At 43.6% G+C, this 21,419-nt stretch overlaps 2 protein-coding genes across 5 annotated transcripts in view; both read left to right on the top strand.

Moving 5' to 3' along the window:
- The first annotated feature begins 416 nt into the window (after nt 1–416).
- LOC120512234 (torsin-1A-interacting protein 1-like) lies at nt 417–10,470 on the top strand. The gene is made up of 6 exons (XM_039730300.1): nt 417–430; nt 658–726; nt 3,482–3,583; nt 4,429–4,488; nt 6,838–6,897; nt 7,938–10,470. Exon 6 carries the CDS (start codon nt 7,970–7,972, stop codon nt 8,729–8,731), a length of 762 nt encoding a protein of 253 aa, XP_039586234.1. The 5' UTR covers nt 417–430; nt 658–726; nt 3,482–3,583; nt 4,429–4,488; nt 6,838–6,897; nt 7,938–7,969; the 3' UTR covers nt 8,732–10,470.
- Nucleotides 10,471–12,788: 2,318 nt separating this feature from the next.
- The window catches only part of CEP350 (centrosomal protein 350), a 72,583-nt gene continuing 63,952 nt past the window's right edge, over nt 12,789–21,419 (top strand). The window contains exons 1-2 of one of the 4 annotated variants that reach the window (XM_039730199.1): nt 15,005–15,016; nt 17,744–17,749. The gene's annotated coding sequence lies outside the window, so the exon portion shown is untranslated. Of the gene's footprint in view, nt 12,809–12,937; nt 12,967–15,004; nt 15,017–15,078; nt 15,173–17,743; nt 17,750–21,419 lie in introns of those variants that run through there. The other 3 variants (XM_039730198.1, XM_039730197.1, XM_039730195.1) reach the window with 3 other exon arrangements.

A 21,419-nucleotide genomic window follows, 5' to 3' on the forward strand; every position in this document is an offset into this window, starting at 1 on the left:
AAAAAGCTTTATCAAGAATGCAATCAAACACATTTAAAAATCCCCGTTTACCAGTAACGCATGTGAGCAAACAGGTAAGAAAAGTGAAATGCCTAGTGAGATATTATAGATCTGAATAACCAAAATGATTCCCACACTAAGGAACAGAGCAGTTCAACGTTATCAGTGCCAGAGGCTCTCACGTCCCCCGAAGCACCTCCAAGTTTGCTCTCTCTGGTACTCGGCCGCTATTTGTGCTTATTTCACAGGCTTTCGTGCCTCCGATAAAGGCACAGCCGGCCTTGCGGCGCTGCGGTGGGCTGGCACACAGAGAACGGCGCGGTGCGGAGCGGAGCGGGCCCGGGCAGCCCTCAGGGGCCGCGCCCGCCCCGCGTTTCCCTCACCGGGGGGCAGCAGCCGCGGGGCCGCCCGGACAGCGCGGGCCTGCGGGGTGAGCGGCGCGGGCGGGCGCAGCGGCCCGCCGTGGATCATGTGGTTGAGGGCGCGGTGGGGCGGCGCGAAGCGAGGCGGGCGGGCGGCGCGCGGCTCCCCTCCCGGTGTGTGGTGAGGGGGCCGCGGGCTCCCGGTGGGCCCGGTGCTCCTGGCGGGCTCCCAGGCCGGGCCCCGCGGGCTTGAGCTGAGTTAGCGGCTGTGCCCCTCACCCGTTTGTCGTTCCAGGGGACGAGCATCACTTCGGGACGCCAGACTCCCTGACGCGACCCCCGATAAAGGCGTACAGATCGCCAGGTAGGCTCCAGCTCCCGGGGCTCCCGAGGGGCTGCAGTGCCCAGGAAATGCGGTTTGTGGGTTCTGGCTCCTTGGCAGGTGTTACTGTGGCACACAGGCGAGGAAATCCCGCTGTGGCTCTTAGCCCATACACAGGGATGGGAGGAGAAGCGATCCTTTAAAGGATCAGTGGATGCAGAGCACGCTGAAACCCTCAGGTGGCTGGTTTTTGTAGGGTGTCACTTGGAACAGTGCCACAGCATCCAAATTTTACTACCACTGCTTGGTTTTGAAAGGCAGGATTTAAATAAGGGATGCTGAGCTGCAGGAAGTGCAAAACTGGGGTTTTTCTTCCTTTGGAACACCAGGGGTGCTCTGGGACTTGCTCCTGGACAAGCTGCTGTGCTAGCACTGTGTGGCAGCCACTTGTTGCTTTAGGAGATGGAACCTGTGTCTTTCTCCAAGCTATAGAAACATGCTAACTCACTGTAACGTAGTCACATGGCTTTAGCCTGTCATTCCACCAGGAAACTGTGAATAAATTGTACTTCCTTCCTCTTTTCTCTGTTTTGGAGTGTGGCAGTGCTCAGGGATGTGTTGGGCTAGCCCGAGAGTGTTCTCCATTCCCATCTGTGTTTTTGTCAACCAGAATTGTCTGTTTGTATTCTGCTCCAGAAGCAGAATTTCCAGGAGGCATGAAAAAAAAATTATCTCGAGGAAGGTTAGAAGTATTTCTTTAGGCAAATACAGAGGTTTGTCTATGAAAAAAGCTCTTGCTCCCACGTGGTGGCTAACAGGGTATAATAGGCTCAGTGTTTTAAACGTGGCTGTGCTGCTTCAGGAGGTACAGCTGAGGTTTTTAATTAGATGGCTCTAAAATTGAGGCTCCTCTCCTTCCCACCCTCCCCAGCTCTTAACAGCTGTATTGGATTATAGGCACAACAGGTGTAAAAGTATGACAACAGACTCTTAATTGTTCATATAGAAGCAGAGGATTAGTTTCCCCCCCATTTGTAGATGTGCAGTATTTTGCTTTTCCTGCAGAGTTTAGGGGATGGTCTGTGAGGCAGGAATAAGCAGGCTGGGTTGTTGGGGGAGCATAATTGTCCTGCTTCCCTGAGAACTGAATGGGAGCAAAACCACACCTTGAGAAACTGGTTCCTGGCTTCCACTAAGAGGTTTTAAATACAGGTTAGGCAACTTGCCTGGGGAGCTGGAAAGCTTTAAGAGCTTTAAGAAGAGCTTGCAGAGTTTTAAGAGCCTAAAACCCCCTGCCTTGAATCAGGGCAGCTTCTAGATCAGTGAGCTGAAGATACATGTTAGGAGTCTCCATGGAAATTGTCTTACATTGTCCTTTCTTTTCTACAGCTTCTAAGAAGTCTCTGTAACACAAAGAATAGTGATTGATCCCAAGAAAGGGAGAGGAATTAAGAGTAGGGACTGCCTGAGTAGCCCTCTTTAGATTAATAAATTTTTTGGGGGAGATTTTCCTTGTAAAACCTGGGTACATTGTGAAATATTATGGATAAGTAGTTTGGCATTCCTGAAAATAACTTGGTGAGGAGCTTTGTGGGAAATCAGTCACTTAACAGCTTTTTAAGATGGGTTTAAAACATAGGGGCCACATTAAGTGTCTGCAAATACTTAACTGTTGCACCTGTGACTTACCATAGTTCAAAACTTACATCTTTTTCCCATTTTCTGTGGTTTGGATGGGTTTGGTGGTTTTGTTTTTCTCCTCAGTGTGTTTGACATACACTGGTGTGCTGAAGCTGCCAGAACACATTAGGAAAAGGCTGTTTTCTTGGCTGAAATAAAATGACTAAACACTAGGTGGCAAGCTGTGCCTTGCCCTTGGCATGTGGCAAAAGAGCTACAGAAACACACTGAACCCCAGCAGGAACCTGGGTTTAAAGAGTAAAAGGGCCCAGAGTGAATGTTAGAAAATAATTACCAGGTGTATTCTTGCCTTTGCTGTTTGCTCTGCTGATGCTTGATAGCCGTGCCATGATCTCTGTTCCCCAGCAGCTTTTTATTCCATACCTGAGCTTTTTCTTGTCAGCCTCTTGGTTCTGGGATTGCACTTTGTCCTCTCCTGCATTTGGTTTCCCAGCCCTGACCTTTGCTCTGTGATCTCTGATGTCCTGCAGGGTTTACTCTTTCTAGTTAGGGGCATTAACTGAGCTGGGTTTCACAGCTGAATGATTGTAATTTGGCAAACAGCTGAAAGATGTTGGTTTAGATTCTTCCCACCTACCTGAGGGGTGAAATTAGGTTGCTGTTATGGATTAGGAGAGAATCAGAGCTAACTAAAGGATGGCTTGGACTGCATTGAAAGGGAACTTATTTTCTATATTTGCTTCTGTCTCTTTTCCCCTCTGCCCATTGCTGCATAAAAAAGACAGCACAATTATTGTTTGGAAGTTGAGTGCCCAAAGCTGTGGGAAAAACTCTCTCATGGTTTTTACACTGAATCCCCTTAGTGTAAGGAATTTCTTGGTTCCTAGTATTCATGTTTTTAAGCCAAGAACTCCTAAAACTTTATCTTTTTTAAAGAGATGTATGGTGTAGACAGCTGTATTTCTAGTGAACTCAAATTTACCATAAGCATTTCAAGTCTTAGTTGCTTTTTGTTGCATTTTAAGAGAGTAACTTTTGGGAGTTCACAACTTGGAAAATCACTGATTTAGATCATGGATGTTCCAAAACCATAACTTGGTCCTTCGGATTTATGATGTTGCCAATCCTCTTTTTATTCTTTTTTTGCTTCTGACAGGTGGTACTACAGTTTACTTTGAACAGAATCCAGTAAAGGAAAATGCAAAGGCTCATGACAGTAACAAAACTGAGAAACCAAACATTTCTGCACCATTAAAAGGTAACAGCTTTAATCAGTATTTCTTCCATGGCGTAACAAATGATTGCTTAAATGTATTAAAATGATAATAATTCAGTTCTTTTAGAAAAGGGGGAGTTTTTGAGTGGAAATCTGAATGGATTAAAAAGGGTTTCTTTAAAAAAAAATCAGTGCCTACTCCTGCCTGAGCCAAAGTAAAACTGATTATAATATGATGATAATCTGCTTGGGTGAAAAACGTTAAAGTTCAAGAAAAGACAGATTTCAACTTGCATAAATATCCAGCTGTGTGGTTTTTTGAAAAGCAGAATGGAAAGAAGTTTTTTTCCCTGCTTCAAAAAGCTTATGAGAGTGGATCTTTGATTACCCCAGGCAAAGAAAACTAAAACTGTTCTTTTTCTAAAGAGGTGAGTTATCTTTGACTTTAGCAGGAGGAATGACTACACCAAGCAATTTCAGGGTGAGGGAGCAGTTTGCTCATTGCTCAGAGATTTTTCTCCATGTGTATTGCAGAAGCAGTGGGGAGATACAGTGAGAAAAAAAATGGGATAATTTTTAGCCACAGAAGGAAGTTACATCTCTTTTTAAAAGAAGACATAAGAAGAATGATTTGTCATATTGGCAGAATCCTTGGGGTGAAGGGCCAAATAAAGCCCTTTCTAAGAGATAACAGCAACTTTCTCCAGCTGAGAGGGGTCCAAGAGGCTGTGCCTATGCTGCAGGCTTGGTTTGGCAGCACAGCATGTCCTCCTGCCCTAAAAAGCCTTGAGGATTTCACAGAAAGAGCTAGAAGCATGTATGGCTGGTCTGTCCTCTTCTGACCTTGATGTGGTAACTGAGTTCTTCCATGGGTGCTTTGCTTTCAGAAACAAAGGCTGACTTCCTTGAGAAAAATCAAGAGTGCTACTCAACTTCTGCACCACAGAGTAAGTAAAACAAGGGAACCTAGTCTTTCCCTGTCATTAGATGAAAAGGACAGAGTTATTTTCCTTTTCTCTGCTCCTGGTTTTTCTTGTGCCCTGGGACACTGTCTGGGAAGATGGGCATGCACTCAGGAGGCAGATTGAAACAGAAGCTGGAGAAGGCAGCACATTCCAGTCAGAGCCTATTTATGAGGTTCTTCAGCTTGCTGACCACAGCAAATGCTCCACTTTCTCTTTTATTTTTCTTTTTGGAGTTGACTCATGGGACAGTAAGTGCAGAGCATGGAGTAGAGGCATTGTGAGGTAAGCTGAGGAAGGGAACAAAAACCTTCACCTTTGGGTGGCAGTGGATGTTAGTTTGTACACAAACCTCCTCTTATCCTTTCCCTGAGAAATGGTGGCTTGCTGTTTGTCTTATATTTCTGAAAAGGAGCAGCATTTTTCTTTGCTGGCAAAATCCAGTCTGCTCATCTAATGACCAGCTCCCAGTGTTCCATGAAGTTTTGTAAATCAGATTTCAGTCTGAAGACCCTGCAGGGTACTTGCTGCTTTTTGGTTTTGTTGTTTTGGCTGGGTTGTTGTTTGTTTTTTTTTTTAAACCATGGTGCTATCAGGAAGAGAAGTTCATCTGTGGTAGCTGCACATCTGTGAAATGCCTTTGAAAAATGAATTGATGCAGAGTGTCTATCTTGTCTGGTAGTTCTACTTTTTTATGCCACTCCAGGTGCTGCAGGAGTGGTTAGTTGTGTGTAGGGTGAAGAGCTTTGGAAGATCACTTAGAACTCTGAAATCTTTAAGGTGTCTGCAGAAGTTAGACTTTCTGAATTAGCAAGACAAAATTTACTGGGCCTCTGTGCAAATTGTGTTGTAAACAATGCACAATTCTTAGGCAGAGTAAGACCTGGTTTTAGACTGTTGATTGAATTATATTTTCCTTTAGTGTAGGAGTTACAGCTGTCACCCAGATATGGAGCCTGCTGTGTGCAAACAGAGCTGCATTGTGACGTTTCACAGAATTGAGGTGATTTTGAGCTGTTAACTCTTAGAAGATTGAGATAAGCTTAGCCAGTGACAAGCTCCATGGCCGTGCCCTTTTGGGGTAGGGGGTTGAAATTACAGAATAGGGCAGTTCATTAAGCCAGTTAAGCCCCAGCTTAAACCAGAGCTGCTTTTAGCACCTTCTGCAATTACATTCACACAGAAACAAGGTTATGGAGTTTATTTCAGCGTCTTTAAATAACTACTGCAGGGTATGTTTGTTCAATTTATTCTCAATAGTGCCATTGACAGTGTCCTGATTTGGTTATATATTAAAGAGCTTCAGCTTTGAACCAGTTGCTGTTCAACAAGGAGACATAAATTCTCCTGTCTTTTTAATTAACTGGCTAAATGTAGAAAACATGCTGACCAAAAATTGCACAGTATATATTCATACTGGTCTCTTGGGAAAGTTGTTCATAACACTTTATGGATAATGCCTCTTGTACTTTGCTGTCTGAGGCCATTTAAATAGACCAAAAGTATATTTTGAAGTTGAAAGCTTGCACTTTTTGCTTTAAAAGCATAATTCATCTCAAGAAACTGACTGCTGATGAAGCAGGCCTCCAACCCAAGCTACATGGAGAAGGAAAAGAAGACTGCATTTAACATATTGCTTTGTTTTTTCTGTTTAGGTCTTGCATTATGTTGTTTATCTAGTGTGTCCATTAATTAAGTTTCCATTTTTACGCCTCTCAAATTCTTGAGCAAAATCAGGAAACTTAATTGGGATATGAGATCCATGTACAGAAAATAACAGATTGTTAAGTCTCTTCCATTTTATCACCTTGTACTTGAAATTGAGTTTTATTTGCATAATTCTTCAAGAGTTGAAAATCTTTGGGGGTGATTTGTGTTAGGCTGGGGACTTGTGCTTTCTAGGCAAGGTTGTGAGGATGGCTTGGGAACTGGCATTTGGCAAAGAGCAGAGACTGAGATTTGCTCTGACAGCTGAGTGAGACTTCTCACGCTGGTAACAGTGGTGAAGATATCAAAGGTATCATTTTCCCTGTTCAAGATGATTCTGTTGAGCACAAGGGGGAGAATGATGTGGAAAGGAACTGAAAACCCTCAACTTGACCCTGCCCCACCTGGCATGAGGTGACAGCCTCACCTTTGCTGTGACTTAGCAGGACTGGGTTTGGTTCAGCAGGGTGCTTTGTTACTCTTCCTGTAAGCTTGTGGAATTTTGCATGTAAAAGCATAACTAAGAACAGCTTTTTGTTGAAAATAATGCAGTTTGGTGATTTCAAATCCCTACTGGAAGGTTGGTCATAATGTTCTTCTCATGTGCCTTTCTTAATCTCTTGACAGGCAGAAGTAAATCTCGGTATCAGTCCAGTACAGAGAAGCAGTCACAGCCTTTGGCCAAAAGTAAGACTTCTGCTTTCACTTCTGTTTCATGCTTGTGTAACATTTAACCATTTTTATGCCTTTCCAAGTATTTCAGTGTCTGGGAGTTGGTGTTAAGCTGAGGGTCCTTGTTAGAACAGATGATTTGCTTGCTGGGATGTGTCATCGGCATGAAGGAAGGGTGTTGTACAATGGATAACATTTTCACCTGAATTTGAGGTCTTTTGTCTGTAATGTTTACAAGATTAAAACTGAGGCAGGGCTAGTGGTGGTGTTATTTAACCATTGTTGTGTTGCTGTCCTGATAAAAGTTAGGGTGTAAGTGGTAACAAAAGGAATGCAGTTCTTCCTGTTTCCAGGAAGATGGGTGTATTTTGTCACTCATTTTACTGGGAACAGAATCCTTTTGTTTGCAGTGCATGAAACAAGTTAATTTAACTGTTCAAATAGGAAACCAAATCAAAATATCTGATGTTCGATGTACACTGTTTGCTGTGTGTACTTTGTGAAGCTCACTGATCCAAAGGCCACAACGTTCTGTGATAGTGTTGACCAACAGTGTTTGAGATGCAAAAATTGCTGCAGGAACTATTTTTATCCTAAGGGAATAGGAAAGAAAAATAACACAGAAACCATTCAGGTGCAGCCAGGTTTTCTGTGGGACGCTTTCTGCAGGCCATAAATGTAGGAGAAGCTTTGACCTTTTTCAGAACCTTTTTAAGCTCTTAGTTTGGATTTTATTAAATTGAATGGAATATTGATGAACTTTAAGAGCTCCTTTTTCAGAAGAAGGTATAATTTAGTCTCGATGTGGGAACATGTAAAAAATGTTCTCTTTTTTTTTAATGTTCTCACTTCACAAAGTGGCTTGAGTTGAAAACTGTGTTCTCTGTTGTATGGTTTGTTTTGTTTTAACTAGATCATCTTTTCTATCTTTTCAACAACTGTGCCAGTATTGAGAATGGGATGATTTCACTGTTTCCTCTTCTTTTCCTTTCACTTGTTGACTTTGATGCCTTTTAAAACATTGTTTTCTTCTTGTTTGCTCCATCCCTCTATAGACGACAGCAAATCACAGAATGGATTTCACAAGATGTGGACTTTGTTACTGGTTCTGTTAATTTGTGTCCCACTGCTTTATGTCCTGTGGAGCGGAATTCAAGGTGGAACCTCCTCAAGGAGAGATGCTGAAATCCTGCAAGAGTTTCGGGCCCGGATGGAGAAACTAAAAAATACTTACCAGAGCCAGGACCCCAGACTGTGGAGAAAAGCCCGTGTGTCCCTGGAGAAACGTCTTAACTCTTCCCACGTGCATCTGGAGCCTGCTATCCTGCTGCTCACAGCTGGCCAGGAAGCTGAGAAGGCCCTGAGGTGCCTGAGCAATGAGATTGCCAATGCTTTTGCCTCCTCCCAGAATGCCACCACCATCAGCATCGACGGCGTGGACAAGGCTGTGCTGGACAGTGACATTGTCAAGCTGGAGGTGGACACAGAGCTCAGCTCTGGCTTCAGTGAAGGCAAGAAGGTGGCAGTGGTGCATCGATTTGAGTCCCTGCCTGCAGGCTCCACCTTAATCTTTTACAAGTACTGTGACCATGAAAATGCAGCATTTAAGGACGTGGCCCTTCTGCTGACAGTTCTCCTGGACGAGCAGTCGCTGAGGAAGAGCCTCACCTATCAAGAAGTGGAGGAGAAAGTGCGGGATTTCCTCTGGGCAAAGTTCACCAGTTCAGATGTCCCTAGTTCTTACAATGGCATGGACACAGATAAGCTGAGTGGACTGTGGAGCCGGATATCTCATCTTGTGTTGCCTGTTTGGCCTGAGAAGGGCCTCCCTCTAGAGGGGTGCACGTAAAAGTTGCTGGAGAGCACTTGGGAAAGGAGGAAGACACAAAATGTGTGTTGCAAGGCAGAACAGGGAAGAACTTAGTGTGGCTGCTGAGCTCAGGCAGCAGCAAACCAGTCCTTTCTGTGCAGAGCCTTTCCACCAGCTGGCAGAGTTGTTTCTGCCAAAACAACTGGGACTTCTCTAAGTGAACTACAGAGTGTAAGCAAGGAACTTGTTGGTAAATTGTATTGAGTGAGGCATTCAGCCTTGGTGTCCTGGAGCTGAACATTGCTGTGCCTCAGTTCAGGGTCACTCATGTGCCTCTGAACCTGTGTTGAAGCACTGTTGGCTTTGCTGTGAGGATCCTTCTCTGGTGGTGCTTAAAGCTGGTATCACATTTGACAAGGTAACAATGTAAAACCATCACCTTCATCTCCCAGAATTGCTTACTTTACTTCTGACATAAGAAATAAACTGAAAATGATGATAAAGTGATGTGAGTCTAAGCACAAGCTTCTTCCTGATCCATTGGATCACAGCATAGGTGTCAGCTATCTCTGGCCACTTGCAGAAGTAGCAAAATTGCTTAAAAGATCTGTGACCTGTAGAGAACCTTTCAGCAAGCATTTCTTCCTTAAATGAGCCTGCCCCAAACAGTTCTGGAGAAAGAGAAGCGGTGAGGTAAAAAGGTTGCTTAAATTCAGTAGTAATGTCAGTTAAATAATTCCTCAGTACCTCTTTGCCTGGCTGCTTGCAGGAGTTCTCTACTCTTTTTCAAAGTTTTGCAAGTCGTAAAATTTGGATGGAAATAATAAAATGTCATCCCCATGTACATACTATCTCCTTTCCAAACAAAACTTTAGGAAGATATAGGTTATTTCTCCTTTACTAAGATCATTATTTTTGCATTGAGAGAATCTATTTATTTGTGGTACTTGAGATCCTAAAAAAATAACTTTTCTTCTTGTATCTGTGTATAGCTGGCTGCTTGCTGTATAAATTTCTAGCAAAGAACAGATTTGCAGAGCATGCTTTTAAAATGTTTTTTAGTCTCTCATGTCAGGAGTTCCTCACAAGTACCTGTTTCTATTGTTAAATACTTTGGGTAAAAAAATACAGAGAATAGCAGCACTTCCATTTCATTGCTGTTACTTCATGCTCTGAGCTATTGGTCCATGTCTATTTGGTTTCATTGAGTATGAAGGAATTTGTGAAGATGCTCTCAAATTAATAGTGTGTTTTCTTGTGGCAGCTGAGAGATTTGGCCCTTCCTTCATTCACAAGCCCTTTGAACTGTCCTGTTGCAAAAAAAAAAAAAAATTAAACCAGGAAAACCTGTTGAGGAGCTGGAGCTTCTGGCTTCTTTCTGCTAGGCAGGTTTGGGGGTGTTAAGTGGAATTGACCAAAATCACCTGAAGCATATAAAAGAGCAGAGTTTGGGAGACACAGAGCTGTGGTCACTTAAACCTGAGGTGGATGTTTCTAACTGTTGAGAGCCATCAATGGACAATGCTTCCTATTTTAATGGGCAGAAATAAAAACAGTATGAAGACATGGAAGTGCTGTTGTTCTGGATGTTTAATAGCTCAGGAGGGAAAAGATGGCATTTACATTTTGAACATTTCACTGGACAAATGCTTTTTCTTAAAAAAACAAAAAACAACTGTGACTTATTTTCAAATTTGTCCTCATAGCATATTTGTTTGTATATTATGTAAACTATTTTAGTAATGATTCAAAATAAACATACTTGTTTGTTTTATAAAGCTGTTTTAAGACTTGCCCATTGAATTTTAAGTGCTCAGACTTTTTTTCCCCATGTTTAAATTGCTCATTTCACCTTTGACCAATTACAGATGCCAAAAATACAACCTTTTGCAAAATTCAGAACTTTGAAGAAACTTGAGTGGAGTGGTAGACACTGGGATGCAGATGCATTTATTTCATAATATCAGGGCTTTTGTCTGCCAGGGAAAGCTCCAGGAAATGGCTGTGAATTGTCTTTTACTTGGTGTTCTTGTACTAATTCCCCAGTTCTGATTTCAGCTGGAACTAATGATAAGATATGGTTCACTTGTTTCATTAGCCCAACACAAGAGTCAGCAGCTGACAAAAGGGATGACTTCATCCTTGTTCCACTCCTAGCTGCATGTTCTGTACTTTTGGTGAACAAACCAGTGCACTGTGAACTGACTGGAGGGACAGTCTTACTGAAAAGTAACTTTAAAAAAAAATATCAGAACTGGCCACCAAAAAGAAGACAGAGTTGCAATGTGAAGACAGGAGATTGCACACATATACAATTAAAACATATTTAATACAGGTTATTTTCTGTTTATAAATCTTCTCTTCCTTGTAGGTGTTAAAGAGCTGTATTCCTGGTTCAAGAGAAAATAGGAAGGTGTCTGGAAACTGAAGACTTAATGTTGTGCTAGCCAAAGGAAAATCTTTTTTCTTGTTGTGAACTGTGGGGAAAGCCTACAAAGCTGTACTTCCAATTGTGTTGTGCTGCTTAGTCTGAAAAAAATTAAAAACAAGATGACATAGTCAATTGCCCCTTCCACAGGAGGGGGAGAGGATCAGGATTAGAAGACTCTCCCTGCTCTTGAAGCAGCCGGTCCTTCTGTAGCTGTTTGTGGCTTTGTCCTTAAAAGGCTCTCATTAAATATCCACAGGTACTTAATGCAGAGCTCATTAAGCAACTCCTACTCAGCCAGAGGTGAAGAGTAATGTCTGTCTGTTCCTCACAGGCAGCTGATTACTATCCTCCTTGTATAATTATTTCATTGCCTGGGGAAAACAGAGCCATTTGATGTTTTCCAAACTGCAAAATAGTTTGGCTCCTTCTAGAGAAATCTCACTTGTGAAGTTGAAGTGACCCTGACTGTCAGCAGATCAGGAAATTAGTATGTGACAGAAAAAATGTGTTTTTACAGAGCAAAGACACCAGAATTGGCCTTGAGACCAAGAAGGGGATTTTCCTTCCTCTGTGGCCTTTAACAGAAAAACTTTTTAGTTTTGAACATGATCTTTTGGGGGAGGGCTGAACCAGCTACAAACCAAGCTGCAGACAGGATTTCCAGCACTCTGCAAACTGGACTGGAAATGGTCAAAGTGCTCCTTGGGTTGTGAGCAGATGGAGCTGCAGCTGGTGAGAGCCCTTGCAGGTGGAAGGGGGAGTGTGGCCCCTGTCCTGCTGTCACCTGTGGGCACCTGCAGGATGGAAATGCCTTACTGCCCTCAGCATGGCTGTTGTGAAAGGGACCCAGAGCAAAGCACTGCCCAGCTGGGGTTACCTTGTCTCTCACACCCTGCTCTGAGTCATGCTGTGCTGAGTGTGGAGCATGCTAAGCAGGTTTGGAAAAAATAATTAATTTTTTCCACAGCAACAAAATCGCACTCTTTCTGCAAATTACATTTAAAACTAAGTTGTGGCTTTCATATCCTTGTTTTTTTTAAATTATATTTGTTTTGAACGAGACGTCCACCTTGAACTGAATGCAAAAGGTAGGGTGAGAGCTCCATGTTAAGGCAGGCATAAATTATTTGCTGTACAGGACACAGCTATATGCACCATCTGCAGTGCAATTGCCAGCATGCTGTATTTAAGGTAAAGAATCTGGTTTTGGAGGGGTGTAATGAAACACAAACAACTTACCAGATTCTCTGTTAGGACCCTGTGGTACAGTTGGAAAACTGCTGGAAGAAATCTGAAGTGATGCCTTTATTTCATAAGAGAACAATTTTTCATGCATTGTTTCTGCTGTCAGATGGACTGCAAAGGCGTAGGAGTACAGAGAGGGAGGGAGGGTGTCCTGTAGTCCTCACAGCTGTCCTGTGTCCTGTTTTATTGTCAGCTCCTGACAGTTGGATTTATAATTGTATGCCTGGAAAATCTCATTCCATGTCCAACAGGTGGAAGCACCCTTCCCCAAATTCCTCCGTGGCTCTTGGGAGCCACGTCAATCAGGGAACGGGGGCAGGGAGTCTGGGGGCTCCTGGCTGCAGGAGCCAGCTGCCCCTTTCTAATTTTAGAAGGGGTGTGCAAGAGCAGTGTGGAGTGGAAAACTTTCCAAACCTCTTTCCTGAAGCTGCAATAAGCGGGTGAGTGAAAGATGAGAACGTGGCTTTTGCTTTTCTCTCACTGCGTGTCCCCATCCAGCGCCGCTCGCTGCTCTTCCCTGCCCTGCTCTGCCCTGCAGGGAGCTCGTCCAGCTGCAGAGTTCCACTCCTCCTGTCCTCCCACCTGGGGCTGTGTGCAGGTAAACACTTTTTTTTATTTCTGAATTTCACCAGGTGGCTGCGTTTTCCACGAGAATGCCTTCTTCTTCCTCTCCTCGTGTCGGGTGTTTGCCCATCAGAGCTCCCCACTTCACTGCAAGGGAATTTTGAAAGTGAAAAAGTTTCACTTTCAAACCAGTTAGGTTCCACTGGCAGCTACAGAGAGCAAAACAGGAGCAAAACCAGAATACAAACACTGCCTTTTAATTGAGTTAATTCCACTGCCTTTAAACCAAATGATTTCCATGTTTGAGAAAATCCTGATGTGATGCCTACTTTGCCTGGAGATGAGGAGGAGGAGCGTGAAACTGGACTAACTGCTCCCAAGCAGAAAAGAGAAACTATGTTTAAAAGCATAATTAAAGAGGCAGAACATTACGAAAGTGCTGAATAATTTAAATAGGCTGCCAGTCCAGCAATATTAAGCAGTAAATTTAAGCAAACACTCTGTGATGATGGGGAATGTAATAATTTCATTGCCTAGTCTGCAATCAGGGCTCCCATACATTGCAGTAATACTGTTTTCATTGACTGAAATGGGCATTATTATTATTACTTTCATTTTCCTGCATTTGGGAGCAGCAAGTTTGCTCTTTGAGGACTCGGGAGGGAATTTGGCACTGCTTGCCACTCTTTCCCACTGGACCTGTGCTTGTCTTTCCATGTTCAGTCATTTTTTTCCCCTCATCTTGCAAAATAAAAATAATTATAAAATATAAATAATTTTCTTAAGTGCCTGAGGAGCACTTTGACCATTTCCAGTCCAATTTGCAGAGTGCTGGAAATAAAAACAATTTCCAAATGTTTAATCACTGATATCTTGAGCTTACCTCTTCTTTCAAAGAAGGTATGCTTGTGCAGGAAAATGTACTCTGTAATTAGTTTGACTATGTAAAAGACCCAAATTAAGGCTACATGAGCATCTGTAATTGTGATGTGATTAAATTCAGCATTGCCTAAACTTCATAGCTGTAATCTCTCAGTATTTAGGGTGTTTTCCTATGATGTTCCCATGCTGGAATAACTTACATGCAAAATGATCAGCATTTACTAGAGGAGAGGCTATGTACAAATAGGTTAAGCCTTTCTAGTGAAGTAAAAAAAATTAAAATAAAGTAGTTCTGATAGTTACAGTGATCCTTTCGTGTTTGGGTAGATAACTCTCCACCCCCGTGCTCCCCCAAGAAATTTGGCACCAAACAATCACACTAATGACTGAAAACCAGACTGGGAAAGTTGTAGACGGGCCCTGGAGGGAACATTCCCAAAATAACTGTAGGAAGAAATTCTTTTTTCCTATTCTAATAACTTTCCTTCTTCAGTGGAAATAATTTTGCTATAGCTGGATAATATCTTAGACCTATTTTTGAAGCGTGGGTGGTTTTAATGTATCTTCAGGGTGGAATCTATGCATTAGAAGTCAGTATACTAACAAATTCTTAATTCGTGTTTATAATGAGTGATAAAAGTGAAATGAAGCCCATGGAACTCAGTCATGTCTCTGAAGTTCTGCAAATGTTTATTTAAATTTAAATTTGCGAGAGTGTAATTGGAGACTCTTTCATTTGCAAAAAAAAAAAAAAAATTAAATTAATTACTTTTCTGAAGATGACTTAGCTATGAACACAAATGACTAAAAAGCGGTGCCCCAGTTTCGGCTGGAGCCGCTTCAGGAATGCCAACATCAGCGCTGGGTTTAATTAGCAGTGCCAAGCCCTGGCCTTGCACCAACACCCAGGGCTCCCCACATAAAACCAAGGGGAGTGACCCGGCAGGTCAAGCCTGTAGAGCCGTGAGGGGAGACACGAAAGCTCCGAGGCAATCCTGGAGAGCGAGGCTCCCGCCCGGCTGAGGGAGGGCAGGGCGGCCGCGCCGCGCCCAAGATGGCGGCGGGCGCTGAGGGGGCCCGGCGGGCGGGCGCCATGCTGGGAAGGTCGGCGGCGGGCCGGTTCTCGCGAGAGCTCCCGATGCGCCGCCGCCGCCGCCGCTCCGTGTCAGTTGCGGGCCGGTAATGGCGGCGCGGAGCGGCCGCTGACGGGCCGCGCACCGCGCTCGGGCCGCCCTCCCTCCGCCCGCCCTCCGCCGGGCGAGGTGGGGGCGGGGCGGGCCCGGCCCGCGGAGCTGCCGGCTGTCACTTGGCTCGGCCGCGCCGCCCGGCTCCGGCGTCTCCGCCGCATCCGCTGCACCGTTAAGTCTCTTTCTTGTCTTAGTTTTAATTTGTTTTCCGCCGCCTGTCGTGCCGGGGGGTGGCGGGTGAGCGGGGAGGGTTGGGGCGCTCCGTTTCGCTGTTGTCTTTCCGCGTTGTGGGGGAAGCCGCCGATCCCGGGTGCTGCTGCGGCGGAACAGAAACGCAGCCCGCGGTGGCCCCGCTGCCCTCGGAGCCGCCCCGAGCACCGGGACGGAGCTTTTAAAGTTTAAATGTGCGCTTTTTGCCTGGGCTGTGCCGGGCGTTGCGTCCTGCCCCGGCACTGCGGCACCGCTCGGTGCCTGCCCGCTCAAAGTCCTCCTGACAGCCCGCAGCATCTCCCCGAGCGCGCTCCGACTGCGTCGTGCCCTTCCCTGTGCCTGTCGGAGGCATAAAGGCTTTATGCTGGGGTGGGTTGTTGGTTTTTGTTGTTTTTTTTTTTCCTGTGGATGCAGTTTTGGGTGGTATGCTGCCTGCTGTCGGTGTAGGTTTTGTGGAATAGTTAGGGTGGTCAGGCACTGGAATAGGTTGCCCAGGGAGGTGGTGGAGTTACCATCCTCAGAGGATGTTTAGGATGTTTGATGATCTTAAAGGTGTCTTCCAACCTTGACAATTTTCTGATTCCCTGATTGTTTCTGTCTCTGGATATAAGCTGTAGCTCAGCAGCTGAGCATCTCCTGGCACATTGTGTAGGTTTGCAGGTAGAGGTTTGTCTGTCAAATAGCTTCATTGTGTAGATGAACAATCCACTGTCTTGAAATTGAAAATTTAGCACTTGACTGGTCGGCTCTGGGGGGAGAGAGGGTTTGTCATCTTAAACTGCTTCAACTGTTCTACTGATTTGAAAACTCGAAGTGTTTGTGGGACAAACGTGTGGAGCTGTAGGTGGTTCACTGCTTTGCCTGTGAGTTCTCAGTGTTCTGTCGGGCTGTCTGCACCGACGGGCTGAGTTTTGCTGTCTCTTTGCTATAGTTGTGGTTGCTGCAACAGTTTCATTAGGTAATGCTGGAGATAATTAGATACACCTGAGGGTGTGGCCAAGTGAACACTGTAAGCTGTCCAAGGCTTCGGTTTCTCCGAGTGACGCTACTTTAAACAGAAGGTGTCCTGCTCCCACCAGCAGAGCAATTCGATTTATGGAGTAATGGCACCTTGCTGCAAGGGGCCAGGGTGCCCTGGAAATTACCTGCATCCAGAGGAGTGTGGGCAGCATCCTGAGAGAGGTGATTGTGCCCCTCTGGTCCTCTCTTGTGAGACCTCACCTGGGGTCTGTGTGCAGCTCAGGTGTCCCCAGCACAGAAGGGACATGGAGCTGTTGGAGCACGTCCAGAGGAGGCCACAGAGTTGGTAGGAGAGCTGGAGCAGCTCTCCTGTGAAGAGAGGCTGAGAATGTTGAGGCTGTTCAGAGAAGATTGTGTGGAGACCTCACAGCACGTTCAGTGTCTGAAAGGACCTGCAGGGAAACCAGAGAGGGACTCTTTGTTGGGAACTGTAGAGGTAGGACAAGAGGGAATGGCTTCAAACTGACAGACTGGGATTAACTTAGGCACTGGGAGGAAATTCTTCTCTGTGAGGGTGGTGAGGCTCTGGCACAGAGCTCGCAGAGCTGTGGCTGCCCCTTCTCTGGGAGTGTTCAAGACTAGATTGGATGGGGCTCCAATCCCTCCACTATCCAACCTGGGATATGGAAGGTGTCCCTGGCCAGGAGTTGGAACTAAATGATCTTTAAAGTCCCTTCCAACCCAAACCATTGTAGGATTGTGTGTTGCTGATTGGCATGGATCATCTCGTAGGCTGCCTGGGCTGGGTGTGGTGGTGACTGAGAGAAAGTGATTTTAAAATTATGAACATCATGTTTGCGTGGGTTTGTTTTACTAAGCTTTGGTGCATAGCTCAGGTTTGAACACTTTACTGATAAACCAGTCCCAACATGGATCATGTCTTTTATGTCTTCAAATAACTTTATTGGCAATTTCTGTCACCACGGCAAAATCAGCCCTTAAATGGGTAAGAATCTAATCTTGGAGTTGCCACATCTGTACTGAAGGTTTTGTTGACTTGCATGTGATGAACTTTGTGACTCTTTTCACCCCTCTACCAGACATGCAGCTGCTTTCTGCTAAAAAAGATTTCCTTGTATCAAGCAGACTTGTGGATAAAGTCATTAACGGGTTTAGTCCCACTGACTTCAGAGTGCTCAGGTGAGGCTGCAGTCCTATTAATGCATTTGCAGTTAGGTTTGAAATCAGGAGTGTCAGTGCACACAGCCCTGGGTCTATTCTGTGTTACCATCTCTGGGAGGTGAGTGAAACTGCACAACATAACGTGAATGGTGTGATGTACTGCTGCTGCTTCTTTCCTCCTGCTTTGACTGTCCTGGCAGAACCTGATAAACTGGAAGAAAAGTCACCATAAAAGAAAAATTATTCATTTCCTGCCAGGTTAGTGAGTTGAACTGGCTTGTGATACAGTCAGGTGAGCATTGCATCTCTGACAGTGACATGATTGCTAGAGAAGATAGCAAGGAACATTTGGATTCCTTCATCATTGTGGAGCTGCTAAATCTGCTCAACTCCACCTTGAAGATCAGAGAGCCAGCTTTTTATCAGTACAGCAGAACTGTTTAACTCTGCAATTGATGTACTTAAACTAATTCATGCGATTGAAATCAATACGAGTGCTAATATAAGATCAGGTGTAGTGATACACTAATGATAACAGAAGGACTTTGGTAGTTGAGTGCAGAAAGAAAACTTTCCCAGTGCACTCAATATGTTAGGCATGATTACACCAGAAGTGTAAAATTTATCCATAGATGTAAGTGCTTGGAAGATAGATGTGTATCATTGTGCTAATGATATAATAGACTTTAATGGACTGCTCCATTGAGAATAAAATTACTTGTATGCCTAAGTCTGAAACCTTTGTCAATATACTAGAGAAAGAACAGAGCAAATAAATGAACTAATCAATTATACCAGGTCAATTGAAACTTAGTGAATGCTAGCAGAAGTTCTGGCTGGTTTAGCTTCCTAAGAACACTTCTCACTGATGGCAGAATTTCTAAGTCACATCCATGGCAATGCATCAGGTGGAGTTCTCATACTGAAACAGAAAATCTTTTAAAGAGATGGTGGTATTTAAGCATGAGAAAATATCTTATTGCTACATTTAGCTAATCAAGAAAAAGTCTTTTAGCAGAATCCTGGTATCTGCCTTTGTAATGCCAGGTCACAAACAGAGCTGGTGGTCACTTTCAGCTTGTGAGGTTTTTGTGTTTGGGGTGTTTTGACACCTTGTGTTGCTATTGAGACAGTATTTAGGTGCTCCTTCTGAATGCAATTCTGAGCAGAGGCATCAAGGGTGAGGAAGTGGCATTTGGGACATTTCCCTGAAGTTTTCATGCACTTTGCTTTGAAAGAAAACAGCAATCATCCTGCAGTTGGCACAGTTGCAGGTGAAGTTGCTTCTCTGCCCATGGTTCAGTTGAGACGTTGAAAGCTGCTGTCTTTCTCAAAATTGACAGGTCTGATTCTTGTACCTGGCCTGTGAGTTCTAAGAAAGCTCCTTCACAGTGGAGTGTTCCTTGTGAGAGGAGTCAGAACTTGAAGAATTTGAGCGTATTTTGCTGAATGGATTTATTATGGGCTGCAAGAATTGAAAACTTCTAATGTGAGGTTTCTGGTAGCTGGAGGTGGAACAAGTGAACAAAGTCTTGTTTTGAAGGCTGAGGAGAGAAAATGCAGGAGTACTTTATTGGTTCTAGGAACTGGGGTATTTTCCTCTCTGTCATAAATGCTAAGATCTTTGAAGTCAAAGAAAATTCAGAACTTGTGAATGGATAGACAAACCCTTGTGTGCATCTCCTTACTAAATGGATGCATTCTCTGTGCCTTTGTACTCAGATTTCTTCATGAACAATGAATCAAGTTACACTAGCTGTCACAACATTCATTTCCATAGATTTCCTCAGAGTACCTCCTGGCACGTGATGCAGCAGAGGAAGACATTCAATTGCAGTAGAACCACTAGTCCCTTTTTAGAGCCAGTTTTATTTTTTATCACTTCTTCATCACTTATGATGAAGCAGAGACACTTTTGCAAGTTGCCATGTCTTTTCATAGCAAAAGAATGTGGTAAATGTCCATTCTCAGCATACAGTTGGAAGGAATCAGATCCAGAAATGTTTCATTTATAGAGAAATCTTCACTATAGTTTGGATGCAAATTTAGTAGCTGACTGGTGCCAGTGATTTAATCATAGAACTCAGGAAACATATTTGTATTTTCTTCTGGGTTTTTTTGACATTTGATGGATGTGTGTTTATATCATTTATGTTCCTGGTTAAAAGCTAGAGGTAGTAACACATGCTTTGAAATTTTTAAGTGCTCTTCTGTCTGCAAGTATGTGGTGTATCTTGATTGCTCTTTTTTGGGCTGTCTTAGTATCCTTAAAGTTTTCTTGTTATCTAGCTTAAGACAGATCAAATTTTATTTAATTTCTTTTACTTACAAAGCTTTTGTTTTGTTTTATTTTCCAAAGTAATGATGTTTGGAATGTGAGTTCTTCTGGTATTGCTTGTATTGCAAGACAAAATACTGAATATTATCTAAAAGTAGATCACTCAGAGCAGCTAACATTCATGAGCTCCTTGGGCATTGCTGGTGTTCACTTCCTTTACATTCATTTGAAAGCTTATTGTATAAATGAGATTGGAAGAAGGTGGAGGGAGGAGCTACCTCGTTCTGCAGTGTCAGCTGTAGATTCTGGAGATGTGGAGCTTTTTGGACAAACATGTCATGCATTTGTTTGTTGTGCTGGAATTTGTCCTCAGTCCTGAGGAAGGTCAGTGCATTGCCTGTATCTGATAGTGTTGAAAGGCAAAGTCTGCTTAAAATATGCTCTGGCCAAAGAAAAAATATGTCACTCCTGTATCAAAAAACATTTTAAAAGCCCCCATATACATAACCAAAACAAGTCTTAGAACAATGTATTACACATATTTTAACATTCATTTAAGTGACATAATGCAGTATGGTAAGGATTTGGATTCTGGAAAAACAAGTAGGTTCATGTTATTTTTATTCCAGACTCCAGCATATCATAATAAATTGTATTTTGTGGTATTTGAGAAGACATAGAAAGTGTTTCTGGCATCTTTAAATATAATTTCCATCACTTTCAGTGGTCTGGCTCAGCAAAACAATTTGCTCGACTGTGTCTGCCTGTGCCTGTCCACCTTTGTCTGTTCCTGCCAGCAGTGCAGAGCTTTAGCTGCACAGACAGGAGCTCCAGAGGGTCTTTTAAGATTCAAAAGTCACCTTTGTATTTATACATGGAAACTTAAAATGTTTTTGCAAACAGGAAAACACAATTATTTGTGTCTGTGTCCATTTCCTCCACAGATGAGTGTGCACTGTGTGAGGTGTGGGTGCAGTGGGTGCCCTTGAGCTCCAGTGCCATCTCCACTGGGAATAAGAAGGTGAATGCTTCTTGTTTTGCTCAGTCCCCTCTTCTCCTCGAGGCAAAGGCAAGAGCAGCAGGACTGAGGCTGATCCTGCTGTTCACCAGTGTTTCCATCCCTTCTCATTCTCCTTGCATGGAGGGTGTTGTTTACAGTATGACATAGGTAAAACTAATAAAGCAAAAAACAGGCAGAATTCTTTTAGCCTGTACCAGACTCCCAGTTCACTTTGCTTTACCACATAACCCCACTGACTTTCTGCCTGGATCAAGCAGAGAGACACCCAGGCATGAGGAAAGGAAAAGATGGCTTCTTTTATTGGCACTTTTATTGGTGCATTATTTTTGCTTAAGCTGCATGAAATGTTGTCCTTGTGCACTGTGTACCCAGTTTGTAGCAAAATCTGTTCCTATGTGGATAAAACATTTGAGAATATCCCCTAGAAGTCAATGTTAATAACTCATTTCATTCCATACTCTTAGCAAACTTTCATAATTTATTTTGTAGTATCCCTTTCATTTAGTATCCCTTGTGTTTTTATAAGAAACAAAGTCTTGAGGAATACTGTTCCCTGTGCATACTTGTGGTTTTTTTCCCCAAAACCATGAAATGTTAGTGAAAATAGCAGTGGGTGATCTCTTGCTCACATTGTCTTCCTTCTCTGAATCTGCACAATTCAGTTTCCTCTCCTGTTTCCTTGTTCCAGTGCCATGACTTCTGAGTTTCCTCTTTTCTTACCAAGTCTGTGCTACTAAGGAAAAAAAAACCTTACCAAGGATCTTTGA

This window comes from Passer montanus, unplaced genomic scaffold, assembly GCF_014805655.1.
Source record: "Passer montanus isolate IOZ18808 unplaced genomic scaffold, ASM1480565v1 scaffold71, whole genome shotgun sequence".
Lineage (NCBI taxonomy): Eukaryota > Metazoa > Chordata > Aves > Passeriformes > Passeridae > Passer > Passer montanus.

What these genes read in the sequence shown, in the direction of transcription:
- LOC120512234 (XM_039730300.1), top strand. Translation starts at nt 7,970, where the DNA reads ATGTGGACTTTGTTACTGGTTCTGTTAATTTGTGTCCCACTGCTTTAT.